Below are 18,144 nucleotides of genomic sequence, written 5' to 3' on the forward strand. Positions count from 1 at the left end.
CATAGGGTCGCTATGAGTCGGAAACGACTCGATGGCACATAACAACAACAACAACAACAAGGACAAAAGTACTCTCTATGTGTTACCAGCTTAATTTAATAAACAATGGGACATATCAACCCTCAGATGTAGAAAGGTTATAGCCACAAAAACAAAGGGCCTTCCTTTGGTCACAGTCAAGCTCAGAACAATACTGTCTGTTTCATTTCCATTTTTTTCCACAACACAACTGCTGTCCAAAGGAGTGCTGGTGGTACACTAGCTTAAGCACTGACATCAACTAAAATATTGTCACCCCAAATCTACCAGTCACTGTGCAGGAAAAAGATAAGGCAGTCTGCTTCCATAAATACACACTGCCTGGAAACTCTATGCAGCAACTGTATACAGCCCTGTGGGACTGCGTGAGTCAGAGCGGACTCCTAGGCCGGTGACCTTTTGGTGACATGGCTGTCCAAAAACATACTATCTGGGTTTTTTTGCTGACTACCTTTCTTCACTTGAGAATATAGATTCCATGAGAACAGAAATGTTATCCCCGTCACTACTGGCTCCTCAGAGCCACACATGGTGCTTAAAAGACAAAGTGCTCAGGACATATGTGTTCTGTGACTGTCTTAATTAAAGATGCATTGTGTGGATTGTAGAGCACAGACACAGATGTCATGAGCAAGGGAGAGAGTCCAGAGTGATATGAAATGGAACATGGGGCTGGGGAGGAGTGGAGCCAAGTGTGGAGTGTGTGTACCCCCCAACATGGAAGCCCTGTGAGGACAAGACTGAGCTCGAAACTGCATTCTTAGTGCACATTGCAAGATACCTGCCAGAGACTTTCAGACATTTGCAGTATTGAGGATTACCTTACATAAAGAGAAGAACTTCTGTCCTGGACCTGCCCTGACAGAATGGGAGAATCTTCCTGCCTTCTATTTCTAGGGGATCCAAGTCCTATATCAAGGTGCAGAGCCAAGCAGAGCCAGCCTCCCTCCACCTGCTCGAGGGAAGGTCCTTTGTTGTCTTCCCAAGTTTCTGAGAGCCCCAAGCCTTCTTAAGCCTGCAGCTGCAGCCTGACTGTCTTCACCTGGCTGTCCTTCTCCTCTCTGTCTCTCTGTGGCTCTTCTCTTTCATAAGGACACTCAGTGAGAATGGGAGCCACTCCAGTCCAGTATGACCTCATATTAACCATAGAACCTTCAGATAACCTATTTCTAAGTATGACCACTTTCAGTGTTGCTGTGGGTAAACTTGAAACAGATCTTTGTAAGGGGCCACAACTCAATCCACGATGGTGTTTAAATTCAATTAAAAAGAGGCGGGGGAGTAGAAGAAAAGAAATGCTTTGAAAGGCTGCTTGTAAATCAGGGGGAACCCTAGTGTCACAGTGGTTAAGTGTTTGGCTGTTCACTAATTGGACTGAGGTGGTTCAAACCCACCAGCTGCTCACTGGGAGGATGCAGAAGCCGGCTGTGGTGACAATGACGGACTTGGAAGTCCGATGGGCAGTTCTACTCTGTATGACACAGGAGTCAGAACAGAGGCCATTTACTTTCACATAGCTACACATTTACTTTTCACCTGCGGCAGAGTGTTGATTAGCACAAACTCTGGCGTCAGACAGTTCTAGGTTTGAATCCCAGCCAAGCCACTTAATGAACGATAGAGCTTTTGATCCGCTATCTTTCCTCTCCCTCTTGATTTTCTCATCCACACACAGGAATACAGATCCTCATCTGACACAACTGGATGACAGCAGGTGTTTGCAGTGAATAATGTATGCAGAAGGCACATGATATAGCAGGTACAGTAAACCATAGTTATTTGAAATGTTTTAAAGAATAAAAAGTGTGCATGGCCTATGTCCACACACATGTATGCGCACACGTACACATATGTACTCATGGAAATGCACAGACAGGAAAGGGCACACGTGGCCACAAGATTATGCACACACTGCTCCATGAGACCTCTGAGAAACCACTGCTGGAAAGATGAATCTAGAATATAAACTCCAATCAGATCAAAAAATTCCCTGAGGCATGAAATCCCTGGAGGTCCAATCTTTGGGGAGCTCTCAGCATGGGAATTGGCAAAGTGCTCCCCAAGGGGCACAGTTTATTAATATCCACATATTTTCAGATTCACAGTCTAAAGAGGCCTGGTGGCACATAAGGTTAAGCACTGGGCTTCTAACCGAAATGTTAGCAGTTCAAACCCCCCAGCTACATAGGAAAAAGATGAGGCAGGCAGTCTGTTCTTCTTCACATTTACAAGCACAAACTGATGGAGTGTTTAAGAGTCAGCAGCAACTCTATGTAGAAAGTTTGGAGTATTCTAAAGGTATAGGCCCTGGAGCACCCTCAACAGGTAAATTCTCATCAAGCTCGCAGTACATAAGTTCATGGAACCAGTGTGGTTAAAGCTCCCAGCAGGTGCTGGATGTCAGGTGAGTTTATTAGCTCACCTTGCCAGACCCAGGTTCAAATCCTAGCTCCTCAGTCTCTGGTTCTGTGACGTTGGGTACAGTCCTTCCATTACCAAGTTTTCTCATCCTTCAAAAGGAGGGGAACAACTGCACAGAGCTCACGGTCACAGAGTGAAGGCCCTGTAGCACGTCTGGCTTTTGACACTTGGGAAGCATGAACAAGACAGAGAACAATGAAGGCAAAAGACACAAACACAGTATCAATATTGGCACATCTCTCCACTGCACACACACCTAGAGCTGTAAGGGGCAGAAGAACATGGGGACCAGCCTCTGTTCTTCACCAGCAACTCACTGTCTGAGTCACAGCAAACTGTGGAAGCCAGAACCTATGCAAGGTAGTAAACCTGGATGAGAAAAATACCTCAAGCATTCTCCACTTGTGGACAGTGATTGAAATGTAGTAAGACTACTCTGTGTCTAAGGCAGACATTTTGAGACTCAGAAAAAGTCCAGGCAAATTCCAGCTCAGGATCACTGGATTTCAGGTCTGTGATGAGTCGGTTCCGACTCGACCACACTGAGTTGAGATTGTTTATGATGAGTCCTGGTGGTGTAGTGTGTAATGTATGAGTTGGCTAACCCTGAGGCTGGCTGTTGGTTCAAATCCACCAGGCACGCAGGGAGATTTACAGCCTTGAATATGCAATGGAGGGTCTATACTCACACGGTTCTAGTTAAAGGAGGAAAAAGGGAGATTTTTTAACAGTTGAAGTCCTGGTGCTTTCTGTGTTAGGCTGCTAATCAGCAATTCAATTCACCGGAGCCCTGCAGGAGAAACATGACACCACCTCTTGTAAAGATTTACAAACTCAGAAACCAGATGGAGGGTCTTTTTGAGTCAAAAGCAACACAATGGCCATGAATTTGGTTTGAATCTGCACTTTAGTAATCTTTTTTGCCCCTCATTTCACTCTTCCACCAATCCAGTCCATTTTACAGATGAGAAAACTGAGGCTGTTTGACTAAAGGGCATACTATGAGTGAACAGAACAACTGGAAATGGGCCTTGGGTTTGACACTCTGTTGAAGTCAGGCTCACTGATTGGTTGATAAAGTAAACAAGCAAATAAATTAGAAAAGATTCTTCTTCTAGCCATGATGGCTCGTATCTCTCTCTCTCTCCATCTCCACAGCATCATGCTGCAAAATCAAAGCCTTTTTGCACATTTACACTCACTGACCAAGGTGAACCAGGATGGAGCACCCAACAAGTAAGGCAAGCAGGGGCTTGTGCTTACGTATTATTCGGTAGAGGCCAGCCTGACAGGTGAAGCTGATCACTAGATGAGCTGGAAAACACATGAGCTGTCCACAACAGTTTATCAATAGGCACCAGTAAGCCCTGCTTGTTTACTGGGTAACGTATCCCTATGTTCAGATCCATAGGAGTCCAAGAGCCTCACCCCACTGAGCAAGCAGGGCTTGTTGGCATTCGCAGAGTGATTGCTCAGAGTAGGAGATCATTATTTGCAGCATGTGAGGAATATTTCTAGCGCTACTGATTGAATGTTCCAGAAACGATTAGAGGGCTCAGCAATGTTTCTCTCAAATATCTTTGCATGAAAAGTCTCGGAGATTGGTTAATTACAGAGGGTCCCTATCAGTCACTGTTGTCAAGGGCGCTCAGGATCCCTCAGTGCCCATCCGAGAAATGGGCAAGGCAAATCTCCAAGCACTGAGGGACAGCCAAGGGGGTCACGGCTGCAGCCTGGCTGTGTGAATGACACTCTGACCCTGTTTACATTGGCAAACACCTGGTTAGGTCCTTGTTCAGGCAAGTAACTCCAGCAATCTGCCAAATGAAAGTGCTAGAACCTGCGCAGAAGTGCTGAGTCTCTCCCTAGCCTCATTCTAGGGAGCCCTGGTGACCTAGCAGGCACGGAGTTGCTCAGCCAGGCCAAAGGCAGCCAGTTCGAATACACTGGTAGCTCTGCTGGAGAAAGATGAGCAATCTCCTGCTGCATGGTTTATAGTCTCTGCAAACCTGAAGGAGGGTCAGCTATGAGTCAGTTCTGACTCGATGACAATGATTTGACTGCTCACTGAATCAACCACAGTATAATGTAGGTGTAACTTCCATGTGCACAGGGAAGCACAAAAAGAAATGCTCATGTCTTGCCTCATTGCAATATTCGCTTGATTCCAGTGGCCTGGAAATGAACCCACAATCTCTGGGATATGGCTGCATACGGAATGGCAGAGCCTCACATATGCACATGTCCTTCCTTCATGGTGGTTGTCTCTTTTAAATGATTTTTTCATTGCTATTGATCTGTCTGGCCAGGCACTGACTCCTAAGAAAGCAAGGACAGGGTCTGCCTCACTCACCACGGGGCCCTGAACATAGCAGGTCCTCCTTAGAGAAGATGGGTTCCAATAGACTATCCCAAAAGTCTAACTTCTTCAGCGTGTGTCCCTTGAGTATAATCCCTAGGAGGTGGTCAGAACCCTGCCCACACCTGTCCTCTTATGAAGACTCCCTGCAGCCCCTCTAGCTCTAATTTTAAGTTATAACAAGGTTAGCTCTGCTGACCTAGTAGATAAGGCAGGCAGTTCAAATCCACTAGGTGTTCTATAGGAGAAAACAGGCAATCTCCTCTTGTGTGATTTGCAGTTTCTGAAAAATCCACAGGAGAGCCAGTTAGGGGTCAGTTCTGACTTGATGGCAGTAAGTGAGTGATAGTGCTCAGGATTACTGTTTTCATTTCCATCAAGTTGAAACTAACTTATAGCTGGCCCTCCAGTGGGTTTTCAGAGGCAGTAAATCTCCCAAGAAGCAACTGGTAGATTTGAACACTGTGCCTATGGGTTGGCGGCGTTATCTCCTTACCACTGGGCTATTTTTCCCATAGAAGTTCAAATAGTAAATATTTTCAATTTTATAGGCTACACAGCCTCCCTCTCAACCACTCAGCTCCTGTGGCACGAAAGCAGGCAGAAAATTGCATACACAGATGGATGTGACTATGTTCTAATGAAATGAATTCTGAACAACACACTGGGAGCAGGACTTGGTTCCGGGCTGTAGTTAGGAAGCCCTGAGTGAAGGGATTCTACATGTGTGGAGGGTGAGTTCTTTCTGATCTGAGTCAGGGGTCATTTCTGCTGGTGAAGTCAGCAATTCTTCATGATTCTCCATGGATCTATAGGGAGATTAGCACAGACATGCAAGCTTTACCTATCTGCAGCCACTGTTCCCTGCAGTCAACAGAGAGCAAGGGAGTAGAGAGTGGCCTCTGGAAGCTGTGAGACAAGGATGGGGACTTCCCCAGCCCTTCTCGGACGCCCTCAGTCCTCAGAGGTTGAGCTCACTCTCCGGCTGCTCAGGCGTGGGGCAGGGTTCTAAGCCCAGCAGCTGCTTCCCCCACCCCAGCCCCCAGCTTCGGGAGACACAGGGGCTTTGTGCCTGGGGGCAGCTCAGGGACACTTGCTGGTGTCTTCGAAATGAGACCTGACATGTCAAAGCTTGCTCTTTTCTAAGGTTAATTTTCAGGAATTCGGCTGTGGTTGGCAACAGTCAGAGGAATAAAACAATGACTTCTTGCACTGAAGCGTGTGTAGTTATATTTATCTCCATCCCTGGGGCTGTAGCTATGACAAACAAGAGTGGGGGTGCTTACCTATTGGTGTGGGATGAGAGGGACAGATAGGCAGTGTTTACAGAGGCAGCGAGCATTGACTGTGGCATTGACATTGTGAACAGAATTGGTGTGGGTGTCAACTACAACAAACAGCCATACAAACACCATGCACGGCTGGTGGTGCTTTGGATAACCAGGCCCTGTGTACAAAGTCCTCTAGGTGACAAAGGTGGGGATATATCCCTATTGGAGCTACAATGCTCTACAGATGCATGCACAGCTACCAGCGTTCACACCAGGACTAAGAATACTGCTGTTGTTAGACGCCCTCCAGTTGACTGTGACTCATAGCAAGCCTGTTTACAACAGATGGAAACATCATCCTCATAATCTCCAGCCTCACTAGAGCCCGTTGTTGCAGGCACTGTGTCAATCCTCCTCATTGAGATTCTTCTTCAGATTTGCCGACCCTCCACCATTCCCAGCATGTCTTCTTCCAAGGACTGCTGCCTTCCGGCAACATGCTCAAAGTGTGTGAGATGAAGTTTCATCACCCTTGCCTGAAGGATGTACTTTCTCCAACACATGTTAGGCACTAAGTTATCTGAGCTGTTAATGGGAGTGGCCAGTCCCTGTAGAAGGAAACTCTGTTTGGTAGAGGCTCACTGCAAAAAGCAAGACCCTCAAGGCAGTGAACTGACAGTGGCTGTGACAGTGAGCTCATGAGCAGCAAGGGCTGTGAAGATGCTGGTGCAGGGCTGGGCAATGTTTCATTCTGTTGTACGTGGGGTCCCTACACGTCAGAACCAATTCAAGGATACCTAGCAACAAGCCAGTACTTGGGGGAAATAAAATCATGCTGGGTCAGTAAAAGAGAGGAAGATCTTCAATGAGAAGGACTGACACAGGACTGCAGCAATGGGCTTGAGCATGAAGGAGACCGTGGCATTGGCACAGGGCACAGGATAGGGCAGGACTCCATTCCTTTGTTCACAGAGTGTCCATGTGTTATAGCCAGCTCAGTGGTATCTAACAACAACAGGCTCTCAAGATGTTCCAACTGTACCCAGATCCCAGTGCTAGAATGTGAGCATTTGGGGTGTCAATATCAGTAATTAGAATAATAGTTTTCTTCATATAAACTGAGAATTCCCATCTTATCCCTTGGCTGCTGATACAGAGGTGTCTCATGTAGGCCAGGGGATCCTGGTGGCCTAGTAGGTAGGAAGTCAAACTGTCAACCCAAAGGCAGGCTTTTCAAATCCACGAGCTGCTTTGCAGTAGAAAGATGGACAATAGCATTATTCACCATAGCAAGAATATGGGAACAGCCCAAATGTCCCCACCACCACCGAATGGATTGAGAAATTGTGGTACATTCACACAATGGAATACTATGCAGCACCCAGGATCAACAATTTTGAAAAATACAACATAAATTGAGAGAGGCTAGAGAGCATTATGCTGAGTGAACTAACGCAGTCCCATAAGGACAAATACTGTATAAGACCATTACTGTAAAAATAGAAGGATATCTTGTAAAACATGTATGGAAACTCAAGGTGGGGGGGGGTGGGAGCAGAGGTGGAGGATGAGTAGGGGTGAAACTATAGGGTTGCACAGATTGGTGGGTGGAGGGAGGGGGGAAATAAATGGGAAGGATCACAAAAGACAGGGTAGTGATGGGCAAAGTCCAAAGGTGATTTTTAGAAAACATAATGCATGAGGATGATTGTAGGAAACAATGTAAATGAAGAACAGTGTGGTACACAATGTATACAAACTTTGTAGCAAATGAACTTAAAAAAAGAAAAGAAAGATGGGCAATCTGCTGTCACATAATTTGCAGCCTCTGAAAATCCACTGGAGGGTCAGCTGTGAGTCAGTTCTCACTTCACAGCAATGAGCTGTTTGTTATTGTGGAGTGTACCAACACTCTAGGCATACTAAGGTGAGGCTGACTCACCCTGCCAGTATGTCTCCCTGTGGGCACCATGGTCTGGGTGCTGCCTTGCTCTGGATGCTGCCAGACCCTAAAATCACCAACAGTAACTGCAATCTCCATGAAGCTGTGCAGTTTCTCACAATGTCCTGCTCCAGTGTTCACCTCGGTCCAGACTCTTCTTCCTCAAAGAGTCCATCGCTATTAGCCAGCTCCTTCCTTCTCAAGTAGCCATCAAAACTGGCAGCTTCAACTGAATCAAGGATCACAATTTGTGAAGGAGAAAAGAGACCTTCAAAGCTCCACTGGCTAAAGCTGTAAACAGGCAACAGAAATGTGGGTATCAGGCTGGGTGAGTAGTAGGGAGTGGTAAGGATTGTGGAAATCTACAGGGGGGAGACACACTTATTAAAGTGCTACTTTGCTCCAGGAAAGCATTATGGGGATGAGGGTCCAGGGTTGTTGAATCTACTGACATTTTAAAAAATGAGATTTGTTTATTTTTCATCTCCTTCTTAGCATACATTTTCTCACTTTCCAAAGTATCTGGGCCAAACAAAACATGTGACTATTATTGTTGTTTGATATCATTGACTCAGCTCCAAATCACATCTATCCTACACAAAACAGAATGATTCCCTGTCTGATCCTGTGTCGTCCTCACTCTCTGTTGTACTTGACTGAGCCATCGCTGCAGTCACTGTGCCAATCCATCTCATTAGGGGAAAACTTGCCCTGTGGCTGCTACCATCCAACCTCTGCCTGGACACCTACAGGATCTGTACACCTGAGAGTCATTACCATGGGGTTCAGCTTGCATCTTGCTGACTGGAGTCAGTCTATTTAACCAAAGGATGACCCACTCACCTACATGTGCCCCGGACTGGTCACCTCCCTAATTTCAGAGTAAAGCCCCTCCCTAACGGGCGTGTGCAGGAGCAGGGGGTCCATCGTCCTCTGCCCAGACTACTCGAGTGGGAGACTGGCCAGCCTGAGGAGAAGATGGGCTGCAGGAAACTGTATTGGCTGCAGGCGATTCCCCTGGGCACGTGGGCACCTTGGAGAGACCTGAATCGAAACAATGCCCTAATCACTGCTCAGTTGCTTTGACTCTGCCCAGCTGATTACTGTAATTGGGTGACACGCTGATAGTCCCTCTACTTTGCACCAGCGTAGATTGGTAAATGATGGGCTACCCCTCACTCTTCTGTGGGCTGACCTCATGGGCAGGATTATCTTCCTTCATGGGCAGAACTCTTCCTGCCCAAAGAACAGAGCCAGTTCCTGCTGAAGTCCAATACCAGGAAATTTCAGAACTTCCTTCCATTCCATTCCACATTGTCTACAAAAGCCTTTGAAATATCCCTGCCTGAATCCCCAGAAGAGATGCATAGTTAAAGAATCAGGGAGAACAGAAGAGAAGGATGAAAAGGCAGACAGATCCTCAGCGCACCAGCAAGGGAGGCGTTTGTTTGAGGGTCCTCTCGTTTTGGGGATGCTGGTAGCAAATCACTAGGGCGGATGAGAATAGTTTTATTTTGATGGAGCTAAAACACTCAAGTTTTAATAAAACAGGAGCTGGTATTTTGTACAGTTGTGGATGGAGCCCTCTTCTGGAGAGATTTTTTCAACAGGTATTGAAACAAGAGGAAAGCACGCACATACACACATGCTATTTAGAGGTTATGTGCGACATTCATTTGACTATGCATAGTTTGTCTTTCCTCTTCCCTTCAATTAAATATATTTTCAATAAGTAGAAAAGAAATGGATTCCCTTTAAGACTGTTTTTGGAAGGAGGGAAAGAAAGAAGGATAATCCCAAGAACCTGGCTGTACTGTGTGTTAAACTTTCAACTTCAGATGCAGGACTGTGTCATGCACCAACATGTAATTGTCAAAAGGTTGAGTGGGAGAGGTGGATAGTTTCAGAGAGTGCAGTTATCAGGTACACGGGTTGGCTGGGCAATTTTACGGGTAACATGTAGAAGATACTTCTAGAAGGAAATAGATTTTACTTAATAGAAAACCCAAGTTCTAAAGATGGAAGAGAGGGGAAGGGAGAGAGGCAGAAAAGGGAAAGATCAGCTCACGAGGACAGCAGGGGTCTACTATACACCGTGGGCTTACATCAGTTCCACACTGCATATTCAGCCTTGCAGTTTAGAAATCTCTCCAGGAACTTGCTGGGAAAGACGGGCAGGCACGTGAACTCTTCTAATTTCACCACTTAGATCCCTGTTTCAATGCTTTTGAAATTTTCTAGACTGTTCCATGGTGAGCCCATCTGGGAGGTGGGGGGTGCTCTCTGCAATTCTCAATTCTCTCCCTCTGTGCCCCAAAGGGACTGACCGCAAAACTACACACTGCTTGTCAAACATCCTCTAAGAAGCTACAGGGAAGACATAAAATTGCCTTTAAAATTCTGGAAAAAGCAAGAGTCTGCCTGTGAAAGAAGCCCTCCACTCTCCAAACCAAAAATCTCAGCAGCCTGTGGAACTTATTTAGTCACTCCCAAGCGACAGCTCTCCAAACCTGGAACCACTCCCTAAAATGCCAATTCTTGGGTGATTACTCACTCATTGTTAGAACTGTGGGTTAGTGGGGCGGGGGAGCAGTGGAATTTCTGGCTCATTCTGGACTTAATCTGTGTTATGGTCATTCTCCATTCCAAGCAAACTCTAGGGTCCGCTTGTAGAGAGACCTCTCTCAAAATGCTCCCGAGAAGTGGTCAGGACGCCTTTACTCAACTTTATCAGCATCAAGCCAGCATAGACACTAAAATTGCATTCCTCCTTCCACGTCCAAAATTCCTAAAAGGGCAGCTCCACCAGTAACCTTCCAGAGAGGGACAGCTCTCTGGCCAGGCCCAGGAAGTCACAGCTGCAGCAGAAAAGCACATCCATGCCTGTCTGGGAGCCACCAGAGCCGTTGACTAATTGGCTTTATTACATTGTTTTTCTCTTTTCTCACCACCCCAGGAAAGTTTCTGTGTCTGCTCCTCACTTCTGTCTTCAAGACAGCCCCACTTTTCTTGGGGGTGCATGCAGTTGTTAAACTTCTAAATGGTGGCCTTAAGTACAACACATCACCACCCTGCAAGATGCATTTGCTCCCAGACCCCCAGTAACTGTCCAGTGGGCTCGCTGTGTGCATAGTAGTCTTAGAAACAAAGCTCCCAGGGCACTGACTATGCTCTGTCACCTGTGTCACCCAGTGGGAAGTGGGACCTGGCCCAGAGATGCAACAGTGGCTTTGCAAAAATGCCATTCACAAAGTACCCAGGGTGAGGATCTCTCTAAAGGTGCTCATGTGACTGGTCCTGCTGCCAGAAAGGCATCACATTCGGCAAGCTCTGGGGTGGGATCAAAGGGGGAAACACTAGCTAAGAGCACCTGATGGATTTGAGCCTAGTACCTCTGGGTTGCCAGTGCAACTCCTTACTGCTAGGCCACCAGAGCTCCCTAAGGGAGGAGCAGAACTTGAAAGTGCTGGCTCTGAGCTTGGGGCCATTGTGCCCGGCATAGTGGTGAATACTTAGTGCATCCTGTTGAATACAACCAGCTGCTCTCAGCTATCCTGGGAAGCAACAGACTCCCTCAGAGGAGAGGGCCAAAGGGCTCACCCAGGACTGCAGAGTGAGCACCTGGCCTGAGGCTGAGGCTGGCTCTGAACTCTCCCTGCTTGGGGCTGTGCAGACTCTCCTTGTACAGCCTTAGGCCAGTGTGGAAGATAGGCTCCCAGATAGTGGGATTTGTGGCTTGACTTGCGACTACAGGGCGCTGGAGAGAGTCAGGGAGCATAACCCCTAGAGCAGGTGCCGGAGCTGGGGGGTCTTGGATAGGGCAGAGCAGCAGGCAGTCACGGGTGGAGGTGGGGCAGCAGGCTGGCCCCTTAGCTCTGGCACAACACTCTCTCATACACGCGGATTCATTTCCAAAGTCTGGTCTTAACCTAGATCTAGCACTGGTCAGCCCTCCATTCCAGGAGCCCTCTCCTCTCCATAAGCTGACATAGATGCCTCCTCTCTGACTCCCAGGAGTCCTGGCCAGAACTCCATCCTCATTCCTGGTCCGCTGGGCACAGGCTGTCTCCTTCCCGCCTCTCAGCCCGAGCTGCCCTGTTCCTCCTTGCCCACTTGTAGGAGGCCAGGGTGGCCTCCTGGGACTGGGTGCTGACACTCTCGAAGCCACATGCCCCTGAGTGGAGCTGGGCGTGCCCCTCCATAACCAGCACACCGGCCTGGCCTCGCAGCACTGCTTTCCTGCCCACAGGCAAACTTCCCCAGATCTCCCAGATGCTGCAGCAGCGGTGATTGCAGACGTGCGCGCCACATCTCCACCTTCCTCCTCCCGGGTCAGTGCATCTGCGCCCTCCGCCTCTGGGCGCCCTGCGCTGCAGCGCTCGGAGGGTTAACAGGCAGCTGCAGCCCGGGTGGGGAAGGCATGAACTTTTCTCTGTGCTCTGTGCCCAGCCGGCAAGGCAGCAGGGCAATGGCCCTGACCGGAGCTCCGGCTGGCTGGACAATGGGGGCGCGGGGCCCGGCTCCGGCCCTTCCGGGTCCGGGGTCGAGGAGGAAGGGACCCGATGCGGGCGCGGCTGGGCTGGTGCCTGTGAGCGACAGCGGCAGCCGGGCTGCGGCGCTCTACTGGCCCGAGGCAGCTTCGTGTGTGCCGCCCGGGGCTTGGCGAGGGGCCCGGCGTCCTGGGAAGTCGGCAGTGCCAGGCCGGCCTGTCCACGGGCACCCGCAATCCGGACCCGAGCCGCGCTGGCTCCGCTCGCGTTGGTCTGGGGGAACCGTTACTCACTGGAGTCGCCTCCAACTGGATCTCCAATGCATGAGCCTCCAGAGGAGGCGAATCAAAGTTACCCCACTTAATGTAGGCGAGAATGTCGCTCCTGCTTGCAAAAAGGGGCTCTTGTCCTCCTCCCTGGAACGTATGTGTACACACACACACACACACACACACACACACACACGCCGCCGGGTGGGAAGCCAGGGTCCCCCAGAGGATGGCAATGACTTCTCCTCCGATCCCCGAGCTGCCCACTCCGCCGCGCGCCCGAGCCAGGTCCCCAGAAAGCCCCAGATCCCCAGCCGCCCAGCGATCCGAATGCAGAGCCGGGCGCAGGGCGCGCCCGAAGCAGCAACGCTCTTCCCTACCTGGGACAGCAGGAAGCACAGGGCGAGCGGAGTTCTTGGCTGCATCTTGCCCGACTAGAAGCGCCCGGCGGCGTTCGCGTTCACGCACGCGGCTGCACTGAGCATGTTTTCCGTGGGAGCCAGGCTTTGAGGAGAGGCTCTGCCTCGCCAGCCAGCCAACTTCCCAAATAGATCAGCGGCAGCATCAGGAAAGCATTGGGTAGAGGCTGATGACCAGGACCAATGGCTTTACAAGACGGATTCCTTCATAAAGCTCCCTCGTTTTGCATGGCAGATACGGCGAGCGCCCCGCGCAGCGCCAGCTCCGCCAGGAGGGCAGCCCGCTTGCCTTTTCAGGCTGCTGGGCTCAGCCTCCCACCCAGCCTGGGCAAGGCGAGCCGACTCCAATTCTCCACAAAGTGACAACAGAATTGCACCAGAGCCTGGCGGCCACTTGCAGCCTAGTGCGGAAAGATTCTCTTTATTAAAATGTTAATAAGATCCACTTTATTTCCAATAAATCAAATACAACGACCCCAGCAACTGCAGCCTTTCCTCCGCCTGGGAAGGCTTGGCTGTGGATTTTTTCCCCCTCCCTTTTTCTTTTTATTATTTTTCCCCCAGAATGTGGCCCATGTCAAGATGGTGTTTGGTGTGTCCCTGCCATGCCACAAATCACAAAGAGGACAGATCAATTTTAGCTTGCAGGAGAAAAAAAAATCCATCAAGGGGCAATAGATTTTATGAACTGCTCAGGTGACAGGCCTACCGGCTGCCTGCGAGTGCACCTGACACTGAATTTGGACCATGATTTGAGGAACCTTCTCTTTTCTCCATGAAAATGTGTAACCTTTGGCTCCTGGCTCCCTCAGGGACTCAGGACAGTAGTAATCACGACTCAAGAGATCCTCTAAGTGGGGTGAGCTTTGAAAACAAGCGTAAAAGATACCTCGGTCTGCCTCCTCCCAGCAGCAATCTAAGTGCTCACGCTCACACTGGCCTGTCCATGTAGCCCCTTGTAAAAGTACTTAAGGGCACTTGTGCAATGTTGTTGCTGGATTGTTGTTGATCTTATGTGCTATCACGTTGACTGTAACTCATTGCGACCCTATGAACAACAGATCAGAACCTTGTCCTATCCTGCGCTGATTATCAATAAACCAAAACTGGAAATCTGCGGTTACAGGAAAATGTTAGAAACGGAAATGTCAACCTTCATCTCTAATAAAATGTTTGTTCTCGTTTGGATCTGAGTTTCCTGGTGGCCAAAGCAATAAGGAAAACATTTAAGTTAGTCATGATTACAGAAAGGAGCATCCACGTGTCTCCAACATCATTTCCCAGACACTGAACAAAAAAGGAAGCAGCCCCTGAGGGAAAGGATATGAAGTGACAAATCCTACATAGATGAAGCAGCTAGGGCCCCGACCCCCAGCAAGCGGGGCAGAACATGGAAAGCAGAGATGGGAATTATGCCCAAACATGCTGACACTCTGTCTATTCCAGCACACAGCAACCCTGCTGGACAAAGTAAAACTGCCCAGTAGGGTTCAGAGGCTGAGATCTTCTTCTTCAGCAGAGTGCCTAGTTGGCTCAAACCATGGACTTTTCCACTAGAGGCTCAATGTTTTGGCTGATGCACCCCCAGAACGCTACATGGATAGGTAACTGACTTGATCAGCAAGCAGCCAAGGGTTCCTAGGTAGAAAGTGCCCACAGTTACACCATCTGGGAGCAAACTCTGTTTTGTCACCTTCATGATGGTTACTCGACATCTCTGCCTTCAAGTGACTAACGGTAAAGTGGAAACACAGCCAGTACTTAACTCGATGGATGTGGTGAGGATCACGTGGCAAAGTGTACATGTGAACTCATTCCCTCACTCATTGCTATTGAGCTGAAACCAACACGTAGCTGGCCTTCCCCTGGGTTTTCTGGAGTATAAATCTACCTGGAGGAGATTACACATCTTTCTCCCTTGAAGCCCCTGGTGGACTTTGTACCTCCAGAGAGGCATGGTTGTTAGCAGCACCACTCCCTTAGGTTTGCATCACTAGAGCTCCAAATGTGAACGAATCCACTGTGTTGCATCCCTTCCTTGCTAGCTCTTCAGTCGTATGGTCTTCAAAAAGCTGTTCCGGAATTATGTATGAAGCGGGAATGGGATCCTGTTGATTGGGGGCCAGATGAACTGAGCCTATGCATTTGTGAACATAGCAGACTGCACAGATAATCCAAAGCCTGCTTGACTCTGGCAGTTCGGATCTACCAGCTCCTCCAAGGGAGAAAGATGGGCAGTCTCTTCCTATTAAAGTGTAGTGCCTCAGAAACACAATGGAGGGTTGTTATGAGTCACAAGCGACTCATAGGCAGTAAGTTTGAGTTTAAACAGGGACAGAGAGCAAGGGAAACAGCTCAAGAAATGATGGACCACAGTGAAGGGTAAAGATAGCAGAAAGATGATGTCTTAACCAGGTTTCCACCAGAAGAAGCTCAGCAGAGAAGACCTAAGAGCAAGGAGTGCCCAAGGCTGTCATCTGAGGACAAAGCATTGTTGTTGTTATAGCAACCCTATGTATAATAACTCTAAACCCTGTCCTATCCTGAGCCAATTATAAAGCCATTTTACTTCCCTCCCTTTCTGTCATTCCTCCCATGCAATATCATTAATTTTGTTCATTAGATATTTTCAGTATTTTCTCTCCTGGGCACATGGCAAGGTTGCACTTGCTGGCTCTGGTGGTTGTGGGTGGGGAGAGTGTCATGTGACTAATTCTAGCCAATGAGTGACCTGTAAGGAAAAGTGGCATATGTCACTGAGAAGCTGCAGTGTTTAAGTGAGAGGCTGGTTTGCCTGGTGATACCTGTTAAGCTAGTGATGCGGGCAGGTGTCTGGCTGGGTAATATTCTCCTGAACCTCTGGAAGAGCATGAGGGAGATGAGACTGTCAGAGGCAGGGGACGGACAACTTTGCAAGTGCAACAGAGGACTGAGCTCATCTCAGGAGAGACCTGAGGCTGGGGTGCCTCCTCAGAGACCTGAACATAGGCAAACCCTGAATTTAGTGTGAGTCTGGTTCAGACCACCAAAACAAAGCGAATATCCTGTTAAAGTGAGTCACGTGCTTATTTTGTTTGTTTCGCAATGTACATAAAAGTTACACTGTAGTCTAGTAAGTATGATGAAAAGTTTGAAATACTGTAAGAATGACCACAATAGAACATCCAGACATGAAATGGGCATGCACTTTTGGAAAAATGGCACTAGGAGACTTGCTAAGTGCACGGGTACCACAAACCCTTAAAGTGTAAGAGTGCAGGATCTGTGGAGCACGGTAAAATGAGTTATGCCTGCAGAGTGAGGGAGCTGGGCCTTTGTGCTCCCAATGGGCCATTTGTGAGCTATGAGCTCTCTCCAGGGAGGAGGATAGCCTTGGGTGAGGCAGTGCAGTTTGGCCAAGGGCAATTCTCTGTTCTGACCTCACGTTTGTCATATGCATATTAAACTAGACTACTGGACACATAAAAGGCCAACAGAAATCTGTGACTCGCAGTGCACAAATGCCCTTGTGAGTTTAATGCTACAGGTGAACGCAGATAAAGGATTGCCTGGATCTGTTATCAGTCAGGGTTTGTTCAGATACTCCCCAAGCCTCCAGAATTCAGTTCCAGGTCATTCTACTGGCAGTAAGAATGGCCCAACACCACCTCTCCTGGTGGGGTCCAGTGGGCCTGCCCAAAGAATCTGGAAGAGCATGAGGGAGACGAGACTGGCAGAGGCAGGGGACGGACAACTTTGCAAGTGCAACAGAGGACTGAGCTCATCTCAGGAGAGACCTGAGGCTGGGGTGCCTCCTCAGAGACCTGAACATAGGCAAACCCTGAATTTAGTATGAGTCTGGTTCAGACCACCACAACAAAGTGAACATCCCAGCACTTCTTTGCTTCAATTTTCTTGAATTTGGGGAGCATGGAGGAATTGGCTTTAGTGGTACTCTTACACCTGAGACCCATGTTTATAAACCTATAGAGACTTCAAGTTCTCCTATGGAGACGAACAAGGATGAAGAGGTTTACTTGTTAGATGATAAGTGGATTGGGATCTCCAGATGCCACATTAGCTGAGAACTTTGGTTCTTTCTCCTAAGCCTCAGTTTCTTCATCTATGAAATGGAAATGTGAACACGCCAAGGCCTGTAGCTAACAGCGATGCTATTTCTCCTCACCACTCCTCCCTCTCCTCCGAGTCTCTGTAGTTTACCAAAGAGTATGATAGGATTCTGACTAGAAGTCAGGGGAACCACTTCATCCTGTGCTAGAATGGCTCTGAAGAAGAAATCCACCAGTGTTTTGGTTTTCCTTGGATCCTTAGTGGGTTTCTTCTGGCTGATGGAATGTTTGATGGTGACACATAGATACTGACACTGAAAAGTAAAACGCCCCTATCTATAAGTAGCTCAACCCTCACACTCAACACACTCCAAGTGTGGCCATGCATGGTTGTAGGCACAGGTGTGAGCTGTGTCCACGTGAAGAGGAGGTCAAGGAAAACACACGCCATGTTTCCAGGCACATCTGCCTGGCTTGGGCTACAGGTCTCCAACGTAGCTGCCTCCTGCTGGTTCCAGAGGTGCAGTCCATTTCTTCTCTCCAGCTGATGTGGAGGAAGACACAGCAGTGTGCAGAGAGGTCTTACAAGTGGGACTGTGCTCCTGTATGTGTGTGTAGGAGTGTGCACTGTGCATGTGTGTGCGTGAAGGCTGAGGGAAGGCTGGTGAAGAATCCATCAAGCAATTCATTCAAGTGTGGAGGTCCTCTGGGCTTCCCACTGCAACGATGCATCTTTGTAAGAAAGCAGCAAATCAGACAGAAGCTGTTACGAGAAACAGCAGCTGTAAGAAATACCTGGAGCTCTGATACTAGGGCTGTACTGGGATAACTCAGGAGACAGCCACCCTGTGAAGCATTACAACACACTGTGACAGCATGTCATCC

The 18,144-nt window shown here is 48.6% G+C and overlaps 1 protein-coding gene across 1 annotated transcript in view; it reads right to left on the reverse strand.

Annotated features, from left to right (window-relative positions):
- Window positions 1-13,499, reverse strand: part of CDH13 (cadherin 13) — a 1,061,540-nt gene extending 1,048,041 nt beyond the window's left edge. The window contains exon 1 of the mRNA XM_006888881.1: window positions 13,172-13,499. Within this exon, the coding sequence (XP_006888943.1) occupies window positions 13,172-13,216 (45 nt within the window). The 5' untranslated portion in view covers window positions 13,217-13,499. The remainder of the gene's footprint in view (window positions 1-13,171) is intronic.
- Between the last annotated feature and the right edge of the window lie 4,645 nt (window positions 13,500-18,144).

Source organism: Elephantulus edwardii, unplaced genomic scaffold (genome assembly GCF_000299155.1).
Source record: "Elephantulus edwardii isolate Elephantulus edwardi_28Jun2011 unplaced genomic scaffold, EleEdw1.0 scaffold00072, whole genome shotgun sequence".
NCBI lineage: Eukaryota > Metazoa > Chordata > Mammalia > Macroscelidea > Macroscelididae > Elephantulus > Elephantulus edwardii.